The following is a 23486-nucleotide window of genomic DNA, read 5'->3' as shown; positions in this document are numbered from 1 at the left end:
TTGACTGCCTCCACGCATTCTGCTGTGCTCTGTCAGTGTGGGAGGACATCTGGAGCTCTGAGAACATATCATCCTGAGTCCGCCGTTTTCTCCCTCTAATCTTCGCTAGCCTCTGTGAAGGAGAAACATTTGCAGCTGGTGGAGCAGAAGGGAGAGGTGGTTAAAAAAGACACATTTTAGAGAACAATGGGTACACTCTTTCACGTTAAATTTTGCTGTTCACATTACACAGCACATGTGCTTTCGTTACAAGGTCGCATTTTTCCTCTTATATTGAGGGCCTGCCAGTTTGGTGTGAGAGATCACTCACACAGTGCCAGGCAACAGAGTTCGACTTGCAGGCAGCCATGGTAAGCCACAGTCTTTTGGCTTTTTTAACCTTCTTAACATGTGGGAATGGTTTCAAACAGCAGCGCCTTCATTTCCCATACCAAGCACCCCTTGGGTTGGCCATTTAAAATGGGTTTGCAATGTAAAAGGAGGGGCTGCGGTTTCTGGGTTAACATGCAGCACAAATCCAACTACCCCCGCACACACACACACACAATTCTCTGGGATGATCACTTCACCCCACACCCCCACCGCGTGGCTAACAGCGGGGAACATTTCTGTTCAGCCAAGCAGGAACGGGCACCTCTGAATGTCCCCTTAATAAAATCACCCCATTTCAACCAGGTGACCGTGAATGATATCACTCTCCTGAGGATAACAAAGAGCGATAAGGAGTGGATGTTGTCTGCATGCCAGCAAACACCAGGACCATACGCTGCCATGCTTTGTTATGCAATGATTCCAGACTACGTGCTACTGGCCTGGCGTGGTAGTGTCCTACCATGGTGGACGGGATAAGGCAGCCCTCCCCAGAAACCTTTTGCAAAGGCTTTGGGAGTACATGAAGGAGAGCTTTCTGGAGATGTCCCTGGAGGATTTCCACTCCATCCCCATACATATTAACAGACTTTTCCAGTAGCTGTACTGGTCGCGATTGCCAGGGCAAATTAATCATTAATCATTAAACATGCTTGCTTTTAAACCATGTGTAATATTTACAAAGGTACACTCACCAGAGGTCCCCTGTGTGCCCTCAGGGTCTGGGAGCACGCCTTGGATGAGTTCAGGGGTTACTGGTTCCAGGTCCAGGGTGATAAACATATCCTGGCTGTTGGGGAAACCGGTTTCTCCGCTTCCTTGCTGCTGTGAGCTATCTACATTATCTTCATCCTCATCTTCCTCGTACCCCGAACCCGCTTCCCTGTTGCATGTTTCTCCATTGATGGAGTCATAGCACACAGTTGGGGTAGTGGTGGCTGCATCCCGTAGGATCGCATGCAGCTCCGCGTAGAAGCGGCAAGTTTGCGGCTCTGCCCCGGACCTTCCATTTGCTTCTCTGGCTTTGTGGTAGGCTTGACGTAGCTCCTTAATTTTCACGCGGCACTGATGTGTGTCCCTGTTATGGCCTCGGTCCTTCATGACCTTTGAGACTTTTTCTAATATTTTGCCATTTTGTTTACTGCTATGGAGTTCAGCTAGCACTGATTAGTCTCCCCATATGGCGAGCAGATCCCGTACCTTCCGTTCGGTCCATGATGGAGCTCTTTTGCGATCCTGGGACTCCATCACGGTTACCTGTGCTGATGAGCTCTGCGTGGTCACCTGTGCTCTCCACACTGGGCAAACAGGAAATGAAATTCAAAAGTTTGTGGGGCTTTTCCTGTCTACCTGGTCAGTGCATCTGAGTTGAGAGTGCTGTCCAGAGTGGTCACAATGAAGTACTGTGGAATAGCTCCCGGAGGCCAATACCGTCGAATTCCATCCACACTACCCCAAATCCAACCCGCAAAGGCCGATTTTAGTGCTAATCCCCTCATCAGAGGTGGAGTAAAGAAACCAGTTTAAAGGGCCTTTTAAGTCAAAAAAAGGGCTTCGTCGTGTGGACGTGTCCAGGCTTAATTCGATTTCATGCTGCTAAATTTGACCTAAACTCGTAGTGTAGACCAGGGCTAAGAGTTAGAGATGGGCTTAAACCCTGAAGCTGGAGGTTTAATAGCCACACCAATATTTTTGATTATGATTCATTATGACAACTCTGGCTGTTCTTGATACCCAGCCATTTATCCAACCCACTTCCCGAGATATAAATATCAAATCCAAATACCCAACCTGCCGGGCTGTAGTCCAAGCACGGATCCAGTGTATGCCCCTTAATCCCTGTTTTCCTAAGAGCAATAAAGCTCAGATGCACAAGTGTCAGATTAAATTCAACAGCAGTTTATTGAAGGATAAATGCACTTCTACAAGGTTTGGAATGATGCTCAAACCACAAGCAACGAGTACACGGAGCAGTGAGATTGAATCCACATTGGTTACCGAGTGTGGAACATTGAGCAAATCAACAGCGACAGGTTGATATGTAGCATCATATGAACTAATTATCATGAGAGCCTGAAACACCCCGTGATTACAAACCCAGCACCTCAACTCAGTTTGAGCGGGGTCGGTGGTTCCCAGACACTCAGGCAAATCTAAAATCAAGCAAATCAGGGGTTAAACGCATCAGCAGTAGCTCAAACCAAAGCTCAGGGTTGTCAATTGCAGAGGTGAGAGTCTCATTAACTAGTAAGCCTCTGATACATGTTTAGCAGTTGTAAAAAGCAACAGAGGGTCCTGTGGCACCTTTGAGACTAACAGAAGTATTGGGAGCATAAGCTTTCGTGGGTAAGAACCTCACTTCTTCAGATGCAGACTTTAGCAGGTGGACGCTTCCAAAACCCTGTGGGGGTTGTATGGATCCCTGCGGGGCTGGGGGATGGAGTTTTGCAACCAGAGCACATGGTGGCTGGTTGGTGTCTGTGGTTAAGAATTTCCTTTGCCAAAGCCTGTGTGTTTTGCTTCCCTGCCACATGTTCCCCAAGAGGTTAAAATACAAGATCAGAGTTTCCACAGTTGTGTTCGAATTGTGAGGTTGCCGACAAACAACGTGGGGCTCTGAGCCCCTTTCTCAGCCTGGAGGGGGCGGGGGGCGATTTAAAAAATAACAGGAAACGTCCTAGGTTTTTGCAGAGCAGATGAGCTGCCGTTAAGCAACAGCCCCAATTGCTCCCTCACTACATCCACAGCTGATCGGTCCATTCCCCTGCAAGTCAGAGCGGCTGGATCCGGCTCACCCAGGCCCTGGCTCCCAGCCCTGGGGAGGGGACCCCGCAGAGAGGAGCTGAATGACAGGTCTTTCTGTGTCGTGGGCTTTTGCCAGCTGCTGTACCACCATGGCATGGAGTGACACTGCCCCCCATCTCCAGTGAGTACCTCTGCTGCATGTACCCCTCCAACTCCCCCAACTGTACCCTCCCTCTAGCTCCCCCATCCCTCTGGCAGTGTGCTCCTTTTGGGAACCTGAAATACAGTAACCCTAAGCTGAGGAGGTCCCAGCACTGGCTCTAGGACATGTGGCCAGCAGCGTCTCACCTCCCAAGGAAGGATCCCAGATAAGAGGTCTGGCCCCAGGAGTGGTTTAGGAGCCCCAGAGTTAGAAACAAGAGTGATGTTGTGGTGGGAGTCTGACATAGACCACCAGACCAGGGGGGTGAGGTGGACGAGGTTTTCTTCCGGCAACTAACAGAAGTTACTGGATCACAGGCCCTGGTTCTTATGGGAGACTTCAATCACCCTGATATCTGCTGGGAGAGCAATACAGCGGTGCACAGACAATCTAGGAAGTTTTTGGAAAGTGTAGGAGACAATTTCCTGGTACAAGTACTGGAGGAACCAGCTAGGAGGAGAGCTCTTCTAGACCTGCTGCTCACGAACCGGGAAGAATTAGTAGGGGAAGCAAAAGTGGATGGGAACCTGGGAGGCAGTGACCATGAGATGGTTGAGTTCAGGATCCTGACACAAGAAAGACAGGAGAGCAGCAGAATATGGACCCTGGACTTCAGAAAAGCAGACTTTGACTCCCTCAGGGAACAGATGGGCAGGATCCCCTGGGAGAATAACATGAGGGGGAAAAGAGTCCAGGAGAGCTGGCTGTATTTTAAAGAATCCCTATTGAGGTTCAGGAACAAATCATCCCAATGTGTAGAAAGAATAGTAAATAAGGTAGGTGACCAGCTTGGCTTAACAGTGAAATCCTTGCTGATATAAACACAAAAAAGAAGCTTACAAGAAGTGGAAGTTTGGACAAATGACCAGGAAAGAGTATAAAAATATTGCTCAGGCATGCAGGAGTGAAATCAGGAAGGACAAATCACACTTACGCCTGGTCCACACTAACCCCCCATTTCGAACTAAGGTACGCAGATTCAGCTACGTTAATAACGTAGCTGAAATCAAAGTACCTTAGTTCGAACTTACCGCAGGTCCAGATGCGGCAGGCAGGCTCCCCCGTCGATGCCGTGTACTCCTCTCGCCGAGCTGGAGTACCGGCGTCGACGGCGAGCACTTCCGAGATCGATCCCAGAAGATCAATTGCTTACCGCCGGACCCGGAGGTAAGTGTAGACCTAACCCTAGAGTTGCAGCTAGCAAGGGATGTTAAGAGTAACAACAAGGGTTTCTTCAGGTATGTTAACAACAAGAAGAAAGTCAAGGAAAGTGTGGGCCCCTTACTGAATGGGGGAGGCAACCTAGTGACCGAGGATGTGGAAAAAGCTAATGTACTCAATGCTTTTTTTGCCTCTGTCTTCACGAACAAGGTCAGCTCCCAGACTGCTGCACTGGGCACAACAGCATGGGGAGGAGGTGACCAGCCCTCTGTGGAGAAAGAAGAGGTTCGGGACTATTTAGAAAAGCTGGATGAGCACAAGTCCATGGGGCCGGATGTGCTGCATCTGAGGGTGCTAAAGGAGTTGGCGGATGTGGTTGCAGAGCCATTGGCCATTATCTTTGAAAACTCATGGCGATCACGGGAGGTCCCGGATGACTGGAAAAAGGCTAATGTAGTGCCCATTTTTTAAAAAGGGAAGAAGGAGGATCCGGGGAACTACAGGCCAGTCAGCCTCACCTCAGTCCCTGGAAAAATCATGAAGCAGGTCCTCAAGGAATCAATTCTGAAGCACTTAGAGGAGAGGAAAGTGATCAGAAACAGTCAGCATGGATTCACCAAGGGCAAGTCATGCCTGACTAACCTAATTGCCTTCTATGAGGAGATAACTGGGTCTGTGGATGAGGGGAAAGCAGTGGATGTGTTATTCCTTGACTTTAGCAAAGCTTTTGATACGGTCTCCCACAGTATTCTTCCTGACAAGTTAAAGAAGTATGGGCTGGATGAATGGACTATAAGGTGGATAGAAAGCTGGCTAGATCATCCGGCTCAATGGGTAGTGATCAACGGCTCCATGTCTAGTTGGCAACCGGTTTCAAGTGGCGTGCCCCAAGGGTCGGTCCTGGGGCCGGTTTTGTTCAATATCTTCATTAATGATCTGGAGGACGGCGTGGACTGCCCTCTCAGCAAGTTTGCAGATGACACTAAACTGGGAGGAGTGGTAGATACGCTGGAGGGTGGGGATAGGATACAGAGGGACCTAGACAAATTAGAGGCTTGGGCCAAAAGAAACCCGATGAGGTTCAACAAGGACAAGTGCAGAGTCCTGCACTTAGGACGGAAGAATCCCATGCACTGCTACAGACTAGGGACCGAATGGCTAGGAAGCAGTTCTGCAGAAAAGGACCTAGGAGTTACAGTGGACGAGAAGCTGGATATGAGTCGACAGTGTGCCCTTGTGGCCAAGAAGGCTAACGGCATTTTGGGCTGTATAAGTAGGGGCATTGCTAGCAGATCGAGAGACGTGATCATTCCCCTCTATTCGACATTGGTGAGGCCTTATCTGGAGTACTGTGTCCAGTTTTGGGCCCCACACTACAAGAAGGATGTGGAAAAATTCGAAAGAGTCCAGGGGAGGGCAACAAAAATGATTAGGGGGCTGGAGCACATGACTAATGAGGAGAGGCTGAAGGAACTGGGATTGTTTAGTCTGCAGAAGAGAGGAATGAGGAGGGATTTGATAGCTGCTGTCAACTACCTGAAAGGACGTTCCAAAGAGGATGGATCTAGACTGTTCTCAGTGGTACCAGATGAAAACAAGGAGTAATGGTCTCAAGTTGCAGTGGGGGAGGTTTAGGTTGGATATTAGGAAAAAAATTTTCACTAGGAGGGTGGTGAAGCACTGGACTGGGTTACCTAGGAAGGTGGTGAAATCTCCTTCTTTAGAGGTTTTTAAGGTCAGGCTTGACAAAGCCCTGGTTGGGATGATTTAGTTGGGAATTGGTCCTGCTTTGAGCAGGGGGTTGGACTAAATGACCTCCTGAGGTCCCTTCCAACCCTGATATTCTATGATTCTATGAAACTAGTAGACTAGTCCCAGATCTGGCACCCCCCTGATCAACATGGCTATGCCGCCATAACGCTAGTGTAGACGCAGCTATGTTGATGGAAGAAACCATCACTCAGGGAAGTGGGGTTCCTACAGCGATGGAAAAACCCTTTCCTTGTGCATAGGCTGCAACTATATTTCTATGCCAACATAGCTACGGCAATCTAGCTATGCTGATAGACAGTCTCCATAATTTAGACAGCCTCGTAGGCCATGTCTGCACTCTGGGTAGTCCCATACTGCAGCTGTAGCGACATAGTATAGACACTTCCTACATCAACGAAAGGGGGTTTTCCATTGATGTTGTTAATCCTCTCCAAGAGACAGGAGCTAGGTGGACAGAAGAATTCTTCCATTGATCTAGCTGCATCTACACCAGGGGCTAGGTGACCTATCTATGGTGCTCAGGGTCTGGGTATGACATTTTTCACAGCCCTGTGCAACGTGGCTAGGTTGATCTAATTGTTAAGTGTAGGTCAGGCCATAGTGGTGCTGAGAATTCACATCTCTGCCCGGTGCTATTAGTGACACAGGAGAGGAGTGTGTGTTTAATAAAGTATTTCATCAGACAGTGTCCCCTTAAGCTTTTCCATCCTATGGGATGATTAACAGACATGGCAGAAGCTGAGAATTTTACCCCAGTTGTGTCTGGTTCCAGCCTGGTTAAAAATGATCTTAAATCTTAGTCAGTCTTTCTCTCGTCTGTCACATTACACGTGAGAAGGAAGGAAACATCACCTCCTCTCTACTCACATCCAGTCTCCACTAGACCTGGGGTTGGTGTCAGACCTGTTGCTCCTTTCCGGTTTCTCACCTGGGGCGATACACGTCTACACTGCATTGTAAGCCTGGGTCTGTAGGTCCCGAGCTTGTGGACTCGGTGTTTCCAAGCCTGAGCGCGACTGTCTACATTTCACTGGAAACCTGGGTTTACAAGTGTTGGACCCAGATATTGGGGCTCTACTAGCACGTCTGCACTGCAGCACACAGAGCTTCTGATTTGGGTCTGAAGCTTGAGTTGCGTCCACACTGCCAAATGGCTTGGCTTGGACCTGAGTCTTAGTGGGACCCTCCCAGCAGACTCCTACAACCTGTTCCTGAGTGCTCACTGACCCGAGTCTGACTGATTTGGCTGTGGAAGGAAGTGGGTCTGAGGATCAAACCCGAGTTGGAGTCCATGCTTAGTGTGCAGTGCAGACAGACCCTAGAGAGACCCACTGAGGAGGGACTGGCTGAGAGAGAGCCAGGAAGCAGGAGCAGCAGGACTGCCAGAGACCCCTGGGAGGAGAGGCTGTGAAAGTCGGCAGTGGAAGGTTGAGCTGAAAAATGGTTTTGTCTCTTGGTTTGTTTACATTTGGGACAATCAAACTGCAGAAAGGAGACCGGGGCTGTGGCAGTTTATCCTGGGAAGTTGGGGAGAAGCTCTGCCTTGGGACACTCTTATTGGTTATTCTCTGCTCCCTCCAAAGCCTTTTTCAGGACTCGTTGAGCATCTTCTGCAACTTCATCCAAAAACGTATGTAGCATTTCATAGGTGACATTGTAAGATCTCTCTGCTGCTATCCCAGTGCCAATCAGTGGTATCAGGCTGATAAAAGATTTAGCTGTCATCATACGTTCCCCTGTTGCCTGTCTGAGACGCTTCAAAGCCTCTTCTCTTGTTATATCTTTGGCCAGAGCAGACTGTATCACAGACTTCAGCTCATCAACAGACTTCCTAACCTGCTTAGCGAGTGATTTGAGGGAATCATCATCCAGGCCAAAGGACTTGCAATACTCTCTCATGTTTTCCACCAAGATCTTGACATCGCACTCAACCGAGAGAAATGGGAGAGGAACAGCAGCGATACTACACGACTTCAGGGCTTGTTTCCAGATCTGTTCCTGGAGAGCCTTCTGTTTCTCTTTCAAGATTTTTTCAGACATACTGGGCAGGGCAGAGATGAGAACATGTCTCTTGTGAGTTTTAAGGTCTTTCGCCAAAGTCTCCTGCAGTTGGGGAGAATCGTACTTGTCAAAGTCCCATCTTGACACCAGGAAAACCTGTGGGGAGATGATCCCTGATTTTTGTAGCTGCTCCATGCAGTCACTTCTCATTGCCGCTAGAATTTTCTCCTCTTTGAAATCTCTTTTTTTTTGTTCATTAGACAAGTCCACATCCACCTTGGAGCGAACAAAGTAAAATTTCTTCTCCATCCTCTTGATTTCTTTGGCAAGGTTGGCATCAGCCTCTGTGAAGCGCTCAGATGAGATGATGATGAAGAAATCATAACGATCAAATTTCATATCTTTTATGTATTTTTCTGCTGGACACTTCATTGTTCCGATCCCAGGAAGGTCCCACATAGTGACATTTGGGTGCATGTGATGGGGATAAGCAGTTGGCAAATTGGTTGTTTCTGTCACCCCAGTCTTAGCTGCACCACTGTCATCATCATTCAGGCTTCTTATGGCATTGATGAAGGACGACTTCCCAGAGCCTGAGTTCCCTGTGATGGCGATGTCGAGCTTGGTATTTCTTAATGTGTCATCAGACATATTCACCACAGAAATGGCTTCTGAGAAGTTCCCAGCTTTGACAGCGGCCTGGAATTTTTCAGTTTCCTCCTCAGACAGACCGGGCAGTTTACTGCTCCATTTTGAAAACAAATCATCTGAGTGAGTTTTTGAATCTTCCATTATCCTCGGAAAAGAAACATAAATTCCAGTCAGGGTTAGGGGTTTTCCCTCCCAACAGTCAGAATCATAGAAACAGAGTTGAAGGCCAGAAGAGACCCCCCCAGATCACCTAGTCTGACCTGCTCTATGTCACAGGCCACTCACAGCCCCCAGCACCCACACTAAACCCAACAACCAAAGTGAGACCAAAGCATTGCCGCCCTCAGAAGCCTGAATTATTGCATTCCACAGGAAGGGAACAGTGGGCACTGAGCTGCACCAGTGCCCGGGGCCCCTGCAGTAGCAAGGAACTGATACAATGAGAGAGACCCAGCAAAAAGAGATGTCCTTGTATCCATGTAACAGAGTCACAGGGCTGGCAGGAAAGGAGATATTGCTCACAACTTGCAATAAATAAATAAAATAATCTAGAGTTAAAATAAAGTGTTTAGAATGCCCAAAGGAGAAAGCTTCATTTCTGCGTACATGTGCCACTAGGGGGCGCTGTGCTGGAGGGAGCAGGGTGGAGGCTCTCCCCTGGCAGGCAGGGCTGGCCCTGATGCCCCAGCACATCGTTAGGGGTCCTGTGGTGCCAGGAAAAGCCTGAGAAAAAACTTCAACAGTTCACTTTTAAGTTTCTGAAATCACAGGAAATCTGCCTTCCCTCCCAGTAACTGAACAGGGCCTGACCACGTGATTTCACATCCCTTAAATGTTAATTTCCTTGAGTCTGTTCATTTGGACTCAGAGAACAGCCTGGAGTAGGGTGACCATATTTCCCAAAAGGAAAACTGGATACCGTGGGGGCTCACCCGAGCCCACTCTGCATGGAGCTGGCCTGAGCCGCTCACCCAAGCCCCACAACCACGATCACCCGAAACACCCCCCTGCGGGGCTGGCCTCAGGACACCCCCGCACAGACTCAGGGGATGGCCTGAGCCGCCTGACAATACAGCTTGTCTGAGCCCCGCCCTGAGGGCTGGTGTTGCTCCCCGCACCCACCTCCATGTTCCCCCATACCATGTGGGCTGATGGGGGGACTGAGCAGTTGGAAAGGGCAAATGGGACAAATACACAGTTTTGGAAAAAAATCAGGAGAGAGGGACAGGGCTTTAAAAGGGGACTGTCCTGGATAAACTGGGACATATGGTCACCCTAGCAGGGAGAAACCTTTGCCCTCACTCCTCTCCCTCCTCCCTTATGCAAGAATGGCCAGACTGGGTCAGACCAAAGGTCCATCTAGCTCAGTGTCCTGTCTTCCAACGGTGGCCAGTGCCAGGTGCCCCAGAGGGAATGAACAGAACAGTTACTTAGCAAGTAGCATTGGTGGTTCAGTGGTAGAATTCTTGCCTGCCACACGGGAGGCCTGGGTTTGATTCCTGGCCAATGCACAGACTCACACTTTATAGGGCCCTCATAGCACAGTGGTTTGAGCATTGGTCTGCTAAACCCAGAGTTATGAGTTCAATCCTTGAGGGGGCCACTTAAGGATTTGGGGCAAAATCAGTACTTGGTCCTGCTAGTGAAGAGAGGAGGCTGGACTTGATGACCTTTCAGAGTCCCTTCCAGCTCTATGAGATAGGTATATATCTCCATATTTAAGCAATCTATCCCCTGTCACCCTTTCCCAGCTTTGGCAAACAGTGGCTAGGGACACCATTCCTGGCTAATTGCCATTTATGGACCTATCCTCCATGAACTTATCTAGTTATAGTCTTGGCCTTCACAACATCCTGTGGCAGAGTTCCACAAGTCAATTGTATGTTGTGTGAAGAAATACTTCCTTTTGTTTGTTTTAAACCTACTGCCCAATAATTTTCTTTGGTGACCCCCTAGTTCTTGTGTTATGAGAAGGAGTAAATAACACTTCCTTATTTACTTTCACCACACCAGTCATGATTTTATAGACTTCTATCATATCCTCATATCTCTTTTCCAAGCTGAAAAGTCTCAGTGTTATTAATTTCTCCTCATATGGCAGCTATTCTGTACCCCTAATAATTTTTGTTGCCCTTTGCTGAACCTTTTCCAATTCTAATATGTCTTTTTTGAGATGGGGTGACCAGATCTTCATGCAATATTCTAGCTGTGGGCATATCATGGATTTACATAGAGGAAATATGATATTTTCTGTATTAATATCTATCTCTTTCTTAATGATTCCCATCATTCTGTTTGCTTTTTTGATGGCCGCTGCACATTGACTGAATGTTTTCAGTGAACTATCCACAATGACTCCCAGATCTCTTTCTAGAATGGCAACAGCTAATTTAGACCCCATCGTTGTATATGTATAGTTAGGATTATGTTTTCCAATGTGCATTACTTTGCATCTATCAACACAGAATTTCATCCACCATTTGTTTCCTAGTCACCCAGTTTTCTGAGATCCCCTTGTAGCTCTTCACAGTCTGCCTGGGACTTAACTATCTAGAGTACTTTTGTATCATCTGCAAACTTCACCACCTCTCTGGTTGCCCCCTGTAGCCTATAGGACTAACCTGCTTGGTTGTGTATATATATATATATATATATATATATTTCTTATATTTTAAGTATTTGGTTTATTGTAATAGGTTTATAGATTTATATTAAAGTAAGTTTGGCTGTAATGCAAGAGACCTACAGGCCATATCCTGTATGTAAAGCTAAGGCAAAGTTAGCGTATCTATATTAAGACCTTTTACTCAGAAAGCAAAGTTGACCTATAGCTTGTTACCTAAATAGATGAGTACCCACGCCTATGTCTATGACCTTTTATCTAGACCAATAGACCATGGAGAATGGGATAGGGTTTTTTTCAATTTTTAAACCCACAGACTTAACAGGTACACTACAAGTAAAGAACTGAAATAACTAAAGAAGAGAAACAATATATGTGCGTATGTACATGTCATCAATAGGCACAAACATACTAGCGTATGGAGTAAGTGTACCCTAACATTTTATGGGTGAGGAATGAAATTTGGGCATAGGAAGAAGGATTTCCAGCACTTTGCCCTATAAAAGAGGTGACCCACCTCGATAGAGTACTCCATTCTCACTTACTCCGCTCTATCATTCTGACTTACATTCTATTTCTACTCTCTCTCTCTCTATCTATTCTACTACTATTAGTAGACTGTACTTGTTCTTCTTAAACTTTAAGTTTCAAGGGAACTAGGCTAAGCTTGGTTTCCCTAAGTTTTATTCTTAGTTTTGTTCATTAGGTTTTGATTTTAAGTTTAAGTTAGTCAAGTAAACCCTAATTTAGTTTTGATCGCTCTTAGCATTAGATTTTTTTAAGCACTGCATCCCTCACTCAAAAATTGAGAAACCTGAACTGCAAGGCTGGTCCTCTGTCTCTTACCACCAGGTTATCAAGGAAGGGTGTGAGTATATTAACCAAAGCTTTGTTGCATCTAATACTATATTAGCATATGTATCTTTTGAATAGCAGTAATGCAATTGTAACTTTGTAACTCTGGGTATTTTACCATTTACTTACTATTATTGATTTTAATAAAAAGTCTTTACGACTATATCTGTCTCAGTGTGAGCTTCCTGTCATACCCCCGAGGGTCCTTTATAAATTCTGTGGAGCCTGATTCAGGACAAGAACATTTATGTTCTGATCAAACAGATTGGCGAGCCTAAGACCCATAGTAATTAATATTAATAATTAATTGATATTAATGTTATTAATATATTAAATTAAATTTAAATCATATAAGAATTAAATTAATGAAATAAATTAATATTATCATTACACCCTAAATCAGGCTACAGAATGGCGAGCCAGGCAGGAGTTTTGAGGAGTGTGTGACAGGAATTTTCAAGGATTCCAGGCATCCTTAAACCCCTGAGAATCTCACCAGAGACATAAGTAAAGAGTTAAGGTTAAAGAGTGTTAGAGAGCAAGATTGTGTGTCTTACTCACTCTTAAGAACACAGGAACCTGATTTCCTGTGGCTGCAGCTTGGCAGCAAGCCCAGTATTTCCTGTTCTGTATTGTGGTTTGACTTAAAGTTTTACTTTAGAAGTTTTGAATTTAATCTTGCAAGATAAAAAGTAATATTTAAAGTAATGGTGTTATCATTTAAAAAGTGATATTATTTAATGTGATACACACGTTTAAGGGGCTTTGCCAAAGGTATAAGTTGTAATAAATGGCGCCCCCACCCCTCTATCATTTTCTTGGGACTTATTGAACTAGCTGTAAAACCAGTTTGGGGTATTATTTCCTGTTGTTTCTGTGAAGGGACGCCTTCAGTTACAGAGTAAAATAGCAGTGTGTTCACTATAGTTTATTACATAAGCTAGTGAATTGTTAGAATTCAAATGAGTTCTATGTTCGTGTTAAGGTGAGTGGAGCAAGGGCAAGTGTAGAGTCTGTTGGAGTTACCAGCAGTCTGGCTTTAGATAACTTTGCCAGAAAATACATTCAGAAACATGGAGGAGGCTTAGGACAGCTAAGGAATAGCAAGATGATATCTAAGCATTGTAACCCATAGGGTTCTATAAGTGATGTATTTGATGTAGAAATGAAGCAGAAAAAAAGAAAGGCTAAAATGATAAAGAAAATAGCTTCTGATCAAACAGATTGGCGAGCCTAAGACCAATACTAAGTAATATTAATAATTAATTATGATTACTTTTATTAATAAATTAAATTAAATTAAAATTAATTAAGAATTAAAATAATGTATTAAATTAATATTATCAGTACACCCTAAATCAGGCTACACCCCTTATCCAGATCATTTATGAATATGTTGAATAGGACTGGTCCCAATACACACCCCTGGGGGACACCACTATTTACCTGTCTCCCTTCTGAAAACTGACCATCTATACCTACCCTTTGTTTCTTATCTTTTAGGAAGTTACTTTTCCATGAAAGGGCCTTCTCTCTTATCCCATGACAGCTTACTTTGCTTAATAGCCTTTGGTGAGGGACCTTATCAAATGCTTTCTGAAAATCTAAGTACCCTATATCCACTGGATCCCCCTTGTTTACATGCTTTTTGACCCCTTCAATGAGTTCTCTTAGATTGGTGAGGCATGATTTCCCTTTAGTTTCAACCAGTTTTCCCAGTACTGAAGTCAGGCTTACCAGCCTGTAATTGCTAGGATCACCTCTTGGGCCTTTTTTAAAAAAAATGGCATCACGTTAGCTATCCTCCAGACATCTGGTACAGAAGCTGATTTAAATGATAGGTTATATATCACAGTTAGTAGTTCTGCAATTTCACATTCATGTTCCTTCAGAACTCTTGGCTGAATACCATCTGTTCCCGGTCCTGGTTGAAAACCTCCTCTATTGACACCTCAATCTGGGACAGTTCCTCAGATTTGTCACCTTAAAAGAATGGCTCAGGTTTGGAAAACTATTTCACATCCTCAGCCGTGAAGACTGATGTAAAGAATTCATTTAGTTTCTTCACAATAGCCTTATCGTAGCCCCCTCCTACCTGCATAGAGCCTGCTGGGACTGGTGTCGACCAGTGCTCGGGGGGCTCTGGGGTTGGGGCCATACTGCGCTGTGCTCCGGGGGGGGAGTGAGGTGGCTTGGCAGGGTGCTGGGGCTGGTGGCTCAGCTGGGGGGTTGGTGGCCGCAGGAGGCTTTGGGTGGGGCAGCCGTGGGTTGACCCGGAGGAAGCCAGTGGCTATGCGTGTAGCATCTATGAGGCTAGTTCTAGCTCCACACCAATCCTGCAGAGGGGAGGGTGTCTCTTCCATGCTTTGGGTCTCTCCTTACAGCGAGCTGCCCGGATCTCTCTCCCAGATGTGTGACTCCCAAACTGGTCTCTGCCCAGTAAATCCCACATCATAGTCCAGGAATGCCTTGGTGTCCAGGTGCCAAAGGGCACACCCCAAATCACTGACAGATTCTCCCTTTCCTTGTCTGCTTGGTTCCACTCAGGATGCAATCCAGAGATCGCCCTGGGGCACCCCTGACAGAGTCATATTCCCTGTGGTGCCATGTGTCCGACCTTCAAACCCCTCCTGGGTTATGTCTGGGAGCAGCAGGCTAAAGAAATCCAGCTTGGCAGCCTCACCCGAGCCATTTACTTGGGCAGCTCACACAGACAGGTTGGTTCAGCCAGCCCATTCCTGGCCATCCCCAGTATGAGCTCCGGGCGGCCATCCCCATGAAGCCGGGCGGCCACATCTCTCCACCTGCACCACCCTATTTCTGCTCTCCGAGCTCAGGGGAACACTTTGATTGTCAGGGTTCGTCATTTCGGCCCACCAAGCAGCCCTCGCACCTGCAGTAACTGCCCCTTAAGCCTTGCCAGGCAAATTTGCATCCAACATCCCACCTGGACACCAGGGTAATTTTTGTGGTTCCCCAAGTACATCAGACCCCTAGGGCGCCTGTAGCGTACCACGTTACCACAACTCAGATGCCAGCACTGTAGGTGCTTTACCAGCTAGGCCTTGTCAATGCGAGCCCTGCTGGCATGGGCGGTGGATGAATGGCTGGCTTAGAGAGGCTAGTCCCCCAGCCCCGCCCCTTCTGCCCAAGACACCGCCCCTTCCATACCCACGGAACCCAAGTGGCAAACAAAGCTCTGCACGCGGTCATGGCAAACAGCTATTACTCTGGACACCCTCCATCTAGCCTGTGAATTCCTGGTAGCAGAAGACGCCTCCCCAGAAGCCCTAATCAGGCCTGATTTCCTCAGACAGTATAAGGCTGACCTCAGTTTCAAGAAAGGCATCTGTATTGTCAAGCAGAGACAGTTTGCCATGACACCTGTTGGGGGGAAATAGAGGCATGAGAGGAGAACGTGATGCTGCCCCCGAGGAGCGAGATGGGTGAAAGGGGACCCAACAGAAGGGCTGGAAGGCATGCCGGAACCCCGACCACTAGGTTGAAGTGATTTCCTGCTGGCCCAGGCCTCGGGCAAAAGTACCCCTGGCTGTGTCCCAGTGAGAGTTTCCAATGTGACAGCAGAAGCCCAAGTCATGTGACAGGGCATGGTGTTTGGTACATCCCCCCAGAGGTGACTGTACCCAGAGGTGATGACCGAAGCACTAGCAGTGCTGCAAGGCACTGAGAAAAGAGGGAATCACCGTGACAGACTGAACATGGGACTGAAACACACGTGGGAGAGAGAAGCTCTTGGGCAGACGCTGGGGCTGCGGAGGAGGAATCTGTTACCTGGAAATGGCAGGCAGCCTGAAACCTGTCAGGAAATTACCTTGATGTCCTCTTCTCCTGGGACCATGACCTGGTGTGCACAGGATTGACAGAGCACCAGTTCGAGACTGGAGATGAGTGATCTGTGGCACTGGAACCATCTTGGATCCCCCTCTGCCACACGACAGAGTTACGCAAACAACTGAAACAAATGGTAGGGAGAGGCCCTGTTTGTGTTGAATGACGTTACCATGAGGGATGCATATCCCTTTCCTAGGACAGACAACACTCTAGACTTGTGGGGAACGTCCTGCTTATTCTCCTCTCTGAACTTGACCAGTGGCTCCTGCAAGTAGAAGTGGAGGTGCACTCCAATGATGGACTTAAGATGGCATTAACAGCGTGAGAATAAAAATATGGCCATATGGGTTGAGACCAAAAGTCCATCTAGCCCTGTATCCTGTCTTCCGACAGTGGCCAATGCTTCAGAAGGAATGAACTGAACAGGTAATCATCAAGTGATCCATCCCCTGTCCCCTCTTTCCCACCTTCTGGGAAACAGAGGCTAGGGACACCGTCCCTGCCCATCCTGGCTAACAGCCTTTGATGGACTTAACCTCCATGAATGTATCTAGTTCTTTTTTGAACCCTGTTATAGTCTTGGCTTTCACAACATCCTCTGGCAAGGATTTCCACAGGTTGAGTGTGTGTTGTGTGAAGAAATACTTCCTTTGTTTGTTTTAAACCTGCGGCCTATTAATTTCATTTGGTGACTCCTTCTGCCCAAGACCCTGCCCTTTCCATACCCACTGGAACCCAGCCCCCATTGTGGCCGCTGGCCCCAGCCTCACGCCCCCTGTTGCCCCCCCACACTGTGGCCTCTGGTTCTTGCCCAAAGCTACCGTGCAATCTTGTGCCCCTCTCGAGCCAGGCACCCGTGCAGCCCCAGCTCCCCCCCAGCCCAGGAGCACCAGGTGGCTCAAGCCTTCCAGGCCTAACCCATGGCTGCCCCACGCTAAGCCCCCTGTGGTGATAAGGCCCCATCTCTGCCCCAGGCCCCGCCCCCACACAACCCCTTCTCCGAAGCCCCCACCCTCACCCTACCTCTTCCTGCCCAGTTCTGCCCTTCTCCTGAGCATGCCCTGTTCCCGCTCCTCCCCCTACCCTTCAGTGCCTCCTACATGCTGGGGAACAGCTGATCATGGCGGGTGGGAGGCACTGGGGAGGTGGGAGGTGGAGGAGTTGTTCAGCGGGGCAGCAAGCAGGCGGGACGCACTGGGGTAGGAGAGGAGGAGCTGCCTGCCGGTGGGTGCTGAGCACCCACTCATTTTTTTTCCATGCGTGCTCCAACCCTGGAACCTCCACGGAGTCGGCACCTATGGCTATAGGAGAAGAGGGCCCAGCCCCCACGACACAGGGGATAGTGTCCCAGTGAGAGTTTCCAATAGGACAGCAGAAGCCCAAGTCATGTACCAGAGCATGGGGTTCGGTGCATCCCCCCAGAGGTGACTGTGTACCAGAGGCAGTGACCAAAGTACCAGCAGTGCTGCAAGGCATTGAGAAAAGAGGGAATCACCGTGACAGACAGAACATGGGACTGAAACACCCTTGGGAGAGAGAAGCTCTTGGGCAGGAGCTGGGCTGAGGAGCAGGAATCTGTTACCTGGGAAACGGCAGGCAGCCTGGAACCTGTCGGGAAATTACCTTGATTTCTTCTCCTCTTGGAACGATGACCTGGCATGCACAGGGTTGACAGAGCACCGGCTCGAGATTGGTGATGCGTGATCTGTGGCACTGGAACCATCTTGGATCTCCTTCCATGTAATGGTAGAGTTACGCACATAACTGCAACAAATGGTAGAGAGAGGCCCCGTTTGGTGTTGAATGACATTACCATGAGGGATGCATATCCCTTTCCTAGGATTGACGACACTCTATACTTGTGGGGAAAACCTGCTTATTCTCCTCCCTGGACTTGACCAGTGGCTCCTGCAAGTAGAAGTGGAGGTGCACTCCAATGATGGACTTAAGATGGCATTAACAGCGTGAGAATAAAAATATGGCCATATGGGTTGAGACCAAAAGTCCATCTAGCCCTGTATCCTGTCTTCCGACAGTGGCCAATGCTTCAGAGGGAATGAACTGAACAGGTAATCATCATGTGATCCATCCCCTGTCCCCTCGTTCCCACCTTCTGTGAAACAGAGGCTAGGGACACCGTCCCTGCACATCCTGGCTAACAGCCTTTGATGGACTTAACCTCCATGAATGTATCTAGTTCTTTTTTGAACCCTGTTATAGTCTTGGCTTTCACAACATCCTCTGGCAAGGATTTCCACAGGTTGAGTGTGTGTTGTGTGAAGAAATACTTCCTTTGTTTGTTTTAAACCTGCTGCCTATTAATTTCATTTGGTGACTCCTTCTGCCCAAGACCCTGCCCTTTCCATACCCACTGGAACCCAGCCCCCATTGTGGCCTCTGGCCCCAGCCTCACGCTCCCTGTTGCCCCCCCGCACTGTGGCCTCTGGTTCTTGCCCAAAGCTACCGTGCAATCTTGTGCCCCTCTCGAGCCAGGCACCCGTGCAGCCCCAGCTCCCCCCCAGCCCAGGAGCACCAGGTGGCTCAAGCCTTCCTGGCCTAACCCATGGCTGCCCCACGCTAAGCCCCCTGTGGTGATAAGGCCCCATCTCTGCCCCAGGCCCCGCCCCCACACAACCCCTTCTCCGAAGCCCCCACCCTCACCCTACCTCTTCCTGCCCAGTTCTGCCCTTCTCCTGAGCATGCCCTGTTCCCGCTCCGCCCCCTACCCTTCAGTGCCTCCTACATGCTGGGGAACAGCTGATCATGGCGGGTGGGAGGCACTGGGGAGGTGGAGGAGTTGTTCAGCGGGGCAGCAAGCAGGCGGGACGCACTGGGGTAGGAGAGGAGGAGCTGGCTGCCGGTGGGTGCTGAGCACCCACTCATTTTTTTTCCATGCGTGCTCCAACCCTGGAACATCCACGGAGTCGGCACCGATGGCTATAGGAGAAGAGGGCCCAGCCCCCACGACACAGGGGATAGTGTCCCAGTGAGAGTTTCCAATAGGACAGCAGAAGCCCAAGTCATGTACCAGAGCATGGGGTTCGGTGCATCCCCCCAGAGGTGACTGTGTACCCAGAGGCAGTGACCAAAGTACCAGCACTGCTGCAAGGCATTGAGAAAAGAGGGAATCACCGTGACAGACAGAACATGGGACTGAAACACCCTTGGGAGAGAGAAGCTCTTGGGCAGGAGCTGGGCTGAGGAGCAGGAATCTGTTACCTGGGAAACGGCAGGCAGCCTGGAACCTGTCGGGAAATTACCTTGATTTCTTCTCCTCTTGGAACGATGACCTGGCATGCACAGGGTTGACAGAGCACCGGCTCGAGACTGGTGATGCGTGATCTGTGGCACTGGAACCATCTTGGATCTCCTTCCATATAATGGTAGAGTTACGCACATAACTGCAACAAATGGTAGAGAGAGGCCCCGTTTGGTGTTGAATGACATTACCATGAGGGATGCATATCCCTTTCCTAGGATTGACGACACTCTACACTTGTGGGGAAAACCTGCTTATTCTCCTCCCTGGACTTGACCAGTGGCTCCTGCAAGTAGAAGTGGAGGTGCACTCCAATGATGGACTTAAGATGGCATTAACAGCGTGAGAATAAAAATATGGCCATATGGGTTGAGACCAAAAGTCCATCTAGCCCTGTATCCTGTCTTCCGACAGTGGCCAATGCTTCAGAGGGAATGAACTGAACAGGTAATCATCATGTGATCCATCCCCTGTCCCCTCTTTCCCACCTTCTGGGAAACAGAGGCTAGGGACACCGTCTCTGCCCATCCTGGCTAACAGCCTTTGATGGACTTAACCTCCATGAATGTATCTAGTTCTTTTTTGAACCCTGTTATAGTCTTGGCTTTCACAACATCCTCTGGCAAGGATTTCCACAGGTTGAGTGTGTGTTGTGTGAAGAAATACTTCCTTTGTTTGTTTTAAACCTGCTGCCTATTAATTTCATTTGGTGACTCCTTCTGCCCAAGACCCTGCCCTTTCCATACCCACTGGAACCCAGCCCCCATTGTGGCCTCTGGCCCCAGCCTCACGCTCCCTGTTGCCCCCCCGCACTGTGGCCTCTGGTTCTTGCCCAAAGCTACCGTGCAATCTTGTGCCCCTCTCGAGCCAGGCACCCGTGCAGCCCCAGCTCCCCCCCAGCCCAGGAGCACCAGGTGGCTCAAGCCTTCCTGGCCTAACCCATGGCTGCCCCACGCTAAGCCCCCTGTGGTGATAAGGCCCCATCTCTGCCCCAGGCCCCGCCCCCACACAACCCCTTCTCCGAAGCCCCCACCCTCACCCTACCTCTTCCTGCCCAGTTCTGCCCTTCTCCTGAGCATGCCCTGTTCCCGCTCCTCCCCCTACCCTTCAGTGCCTCCTACATGCTGGGGAACAGCTGATCATGGCGGGTGGGAGGCACTGGGGAGGTGGAGGAGTTGTTCAGCGGGGCAGCAAGCAGGCGGGACACACTGGGGTAGGAGAGGAGGAGCTGGCTGCCGGTGGGTGCTGAGCACCCACTCATTTTTTTTCCATGCGTGCTCCAACCCTGGAACATCCACGGAGTCGGCACCTATGGCTATAGGAGAAGAGGGCCCAGCCCCCACGACACAGGGGATAGTGTCCCAGTGAGAGTTTCCAATAGGACAGCAGAAGCCCAAGTCATGTACCAGAGCATGGGGTTCGGTGCATCCCCCCAGAGGTGACTGTGTACCCAGAGGCAGTGACCAAAGTACCAGCAGTGCTGCAAGGCATTGAGAAAAGAGGGAATCACCGTGACAGACAGAACATGGGACTGAAACACCCTTGGGAGAGAGAAGCTCTTGGGCAGGAGCTGGGCTGAGGAGCAGGAATCTGTTACCTGGGAAACGGCAGGCAGCCTGGAACCTGTCGGGAAATTACCTTGATTTCTTCTCCTCTTGGAACGATGACCAGGCATGCACAGGGTTGACAGAGCACCGGCTCGAGACTGGTGATGCGTGATCTGTGGCACTGGAACCAGCTTGGATCCCCTTCCATGTAATGGTAGAGTTACGCAAATAACTGCAACAAATGGTAGAGAGAGGCCCCGTTTGGTGTTGAATGGCATTACCATGAGGGATGCATATCCCTTTCCTAGGATTGACGACACTCTACACTTGTGGGGAAAACCTGCTTATTCTCCTCCCTGGACTTGACCAGCGGCTCCTGCAACTAGAAGTGGAGGTGCACTCCAATGATGGACCTAAGATGGCATTAACAGCGTGAGAATAAAAATATGGCCATATGGGTTGAGACCAAAAGTCCATCTAGCCCTGTATCCTGTCTTCCGACAGTGGCCAATGCTTCAGAGGGAATGAACTGAACAGGTAATCATCAAGTGATCCATCCTCTGTCCCCTCTTTCCCACCTTCTGGGAAACAGAGGCTAGGGACACCATCCCTGCCCATCCTGGCTAACAGCCTTTGATGGACTTAACCTCCATGAATGTATCTAGTTCTTTTTTGAACCCTGTTATAGTCTTGGCTTTCACAACATCCTCTGGCAAGGATTTCCACAGGTTGAGTGTGTGTTGTGTGAAGAAATACTTCCTTTGTTTGTTTTAAACCTGCTGCCTATTAATTTCATTTGGTGACTCCTTCTGCCCAAGACCCTGCCCTTTCCATACCCACTGGAACCCAGCCCCCATTGTGGCCTCTGGACCCAGCCTCACGCCCCCTGTTGCCCCCCCACACTGTGGCCTCTGGTTCTTGCCCAAAGCTACCGTGCAATCTTGTGCCCCTCTCGAGCCAGGCACCCGTGCAGCCCCAGCTCCCCCCCAGCCCAGGAGCACCAGGTGGCTCAAGCCTTCCTGGCCTAACCCATGGCTGCCCCACGCTAAGCCTCCTGTGGTGATAAGGCCCCATCTCTGCCCCAGGCCCCGCCCCCACACAACCCCTTCTCCGAAGCCCCCACCCTCACCCTACCTCTTCCTGCCCAGTTCTGCCCTTCTCCTGAGCATGCCCTGTTCCCGCTCCTCCCCCTACCCTTCAGTGCCTCCTACATGCTGGGGAACAGCTGATCATGGCGGGTGGGAGGCACTGGGGAGGTGGGAGTGGGAGGAGTTGTTCAGCGGGGCAGCAAGCAGGCGGGACGCACTGGGGTAGGAGAGGAGGAGCTGGCTGCCGGTGGGTGCTGAGCACCCACTCATTTTTTTTCCATGCGTGCTCCAACCCTGGAACATCCACGGAGTCGGCACCTATGGCTATAGGAGAAGAGGGCCCAGCCCCCACGACACAGGGGATAGTGTCCCAGTGAGAGTTTCCAATAGGACAGCAGAAGCCCAAGTCATGTACCAGAGCATGGGGTTCGGTGCATCCCCCCAGAGGTGACTGTGTACCCAGAGGCAGTGACCAAAGTACCAGCAGTGCTGCAAGGCATTGAGAAAAGAGGGAATCACCGTGACAGACAGAACATGGGACTGAAACACCCTTGGGAGAGAGAAGCTCTTGGGCAGGAGCTGGGCTGAGGAGCAGGAATCTGTTACCTGGGAAACGGCAGGCAGCCTGGAACCTTTCGGGAAATTACCTTGATTTCTTCTCCTCTTGGAACGATGACCAGGCATGCACAGGGTTGACAGAGCACCGGCTCGAGACTGGTGATGCGTGATCTGTGGCACTGGAACCAGCTTGGATCCCCTTCCATGTAATGGTAGAGTTACGCAAATAACTGCAACAAATGGTAGAGAGAGGCCCCGTTTGGTGTTGAATGACATTACCATGAGGGATGCATATCCCTTTCCTAGGATTGACGACACTCTACACTTGTGGGGAAAACCTGCTTATTCTCCTCCCTGGACTTGACCAGCGGCTCCTGCAAGAAGAAGTGGAGGTGCACTCCAATGATGGACTGACGATGGCATTAACACCGTGAGAATATAAGAACGGCCATATGAGTTGAGACCAAAAGTCCATCTAGCCCTGTATCCTGTCTTCCGACAGTGGCCAATGCTTCAGAGGGAATGAACAGAACAGGTAATCATCAAGTGATACATGCCCTGTCCCCCCTGCCCAGATTCTGGGAAACAGAGGCTAGGGCCCCGCTTACCCCTGTTCATCCCAGGCCAGGACCCCTCCTACCTGCATAGAGCCTGCTGGGGCTGGTGTCGCCCAGCGCTCGGGGGGCTCTGGGGTTGGGGCCATACTGCGCTGTACTCCGGGGGATAGTGAGGTGGCTTGGCGGGGTGCTGGGGCTGGTGGCTCGGCTGGGGTGTGTGGCCGCAGGAGGCTTTAGGTGGGGCA

The 23486-nt window shown here is 49.5% G+C and overlaps 3 protein-coding genes across 4 annotated transcripts in view; all 3 read right to left on the bottom strand.

The window, feature by feature from the left end:
• The window catches only part of LOC101947108 (interferon-inducible GTPase 5-like), a 370729-nt gene that overhangs the window by 124624 nt on the left and 222619 nt on the right, over positions 1-23486 (bottom strand). The window lies entirely within an intron of this gene.
• Positions 974-11538, bottom strand: LOC135976730 (interferon-inducible GTPase 5-like). The gene has a single exon (XM_065574016.1). The coding sequence runs from the start codon at positions 9041-9043 to the stop codon at positions 7805-7807; it is 1239 nt and encodes a 412-aa protein (XP_065430088.1). The 5' UTR covers positions 9044-11538; the 3' UTR covers positions 974-7804.
• LOC101947742 (interferon-gamma-inducible GTPase 10-like) overlaps positions 20719-23486 on the bottom strand; it is a 54017-nt gene continuing 51249 nt past the window's right edge. Inside the window, exons 6-7 of the mRNA XM_065573948.1 lie at positions 22774-22914; positions 20719-21270 (exon numbers count right to left, since the gene is read on the bottom strand). Coding sequence (XP_065430020.1) covers positions 21126-21270; positions 22774-22914 — 286 coding nt within the window. The 3' untranslated portion in view covers positions 20719-21125. The remainder of the gene's footprint in view (positions 21271-22773; positions 22915-23486) is intronic.

This window comes from Chrysemys picta, chromosome 20 (genome assembly GCF_011386835.1).
Source record: "Chrysemys picta bellii isolate R12L10 chromosome 20, ASM1138683v2, whole genome shotgun sequence".
Taxonomy (NCBI): domain Eukaryota; kingdom Metazoa; phylum Chordata; order Testudines; family Emydidae; genus Chrysemys; species Chrysemys picta.
This window is presented reverse-complemented; position numbering and strand designations above follow the sequence as displayed.

What these genes read in the sequence shown, in the direction of transcription:
- LOC135976730 (XM_065574016.1), bottom strand. Translation starts at nt 9,043, where the DNA reads ATGGAAGATTCAAAAACTCACTCAGATGATTTGTTTTCAAAATGGAGC.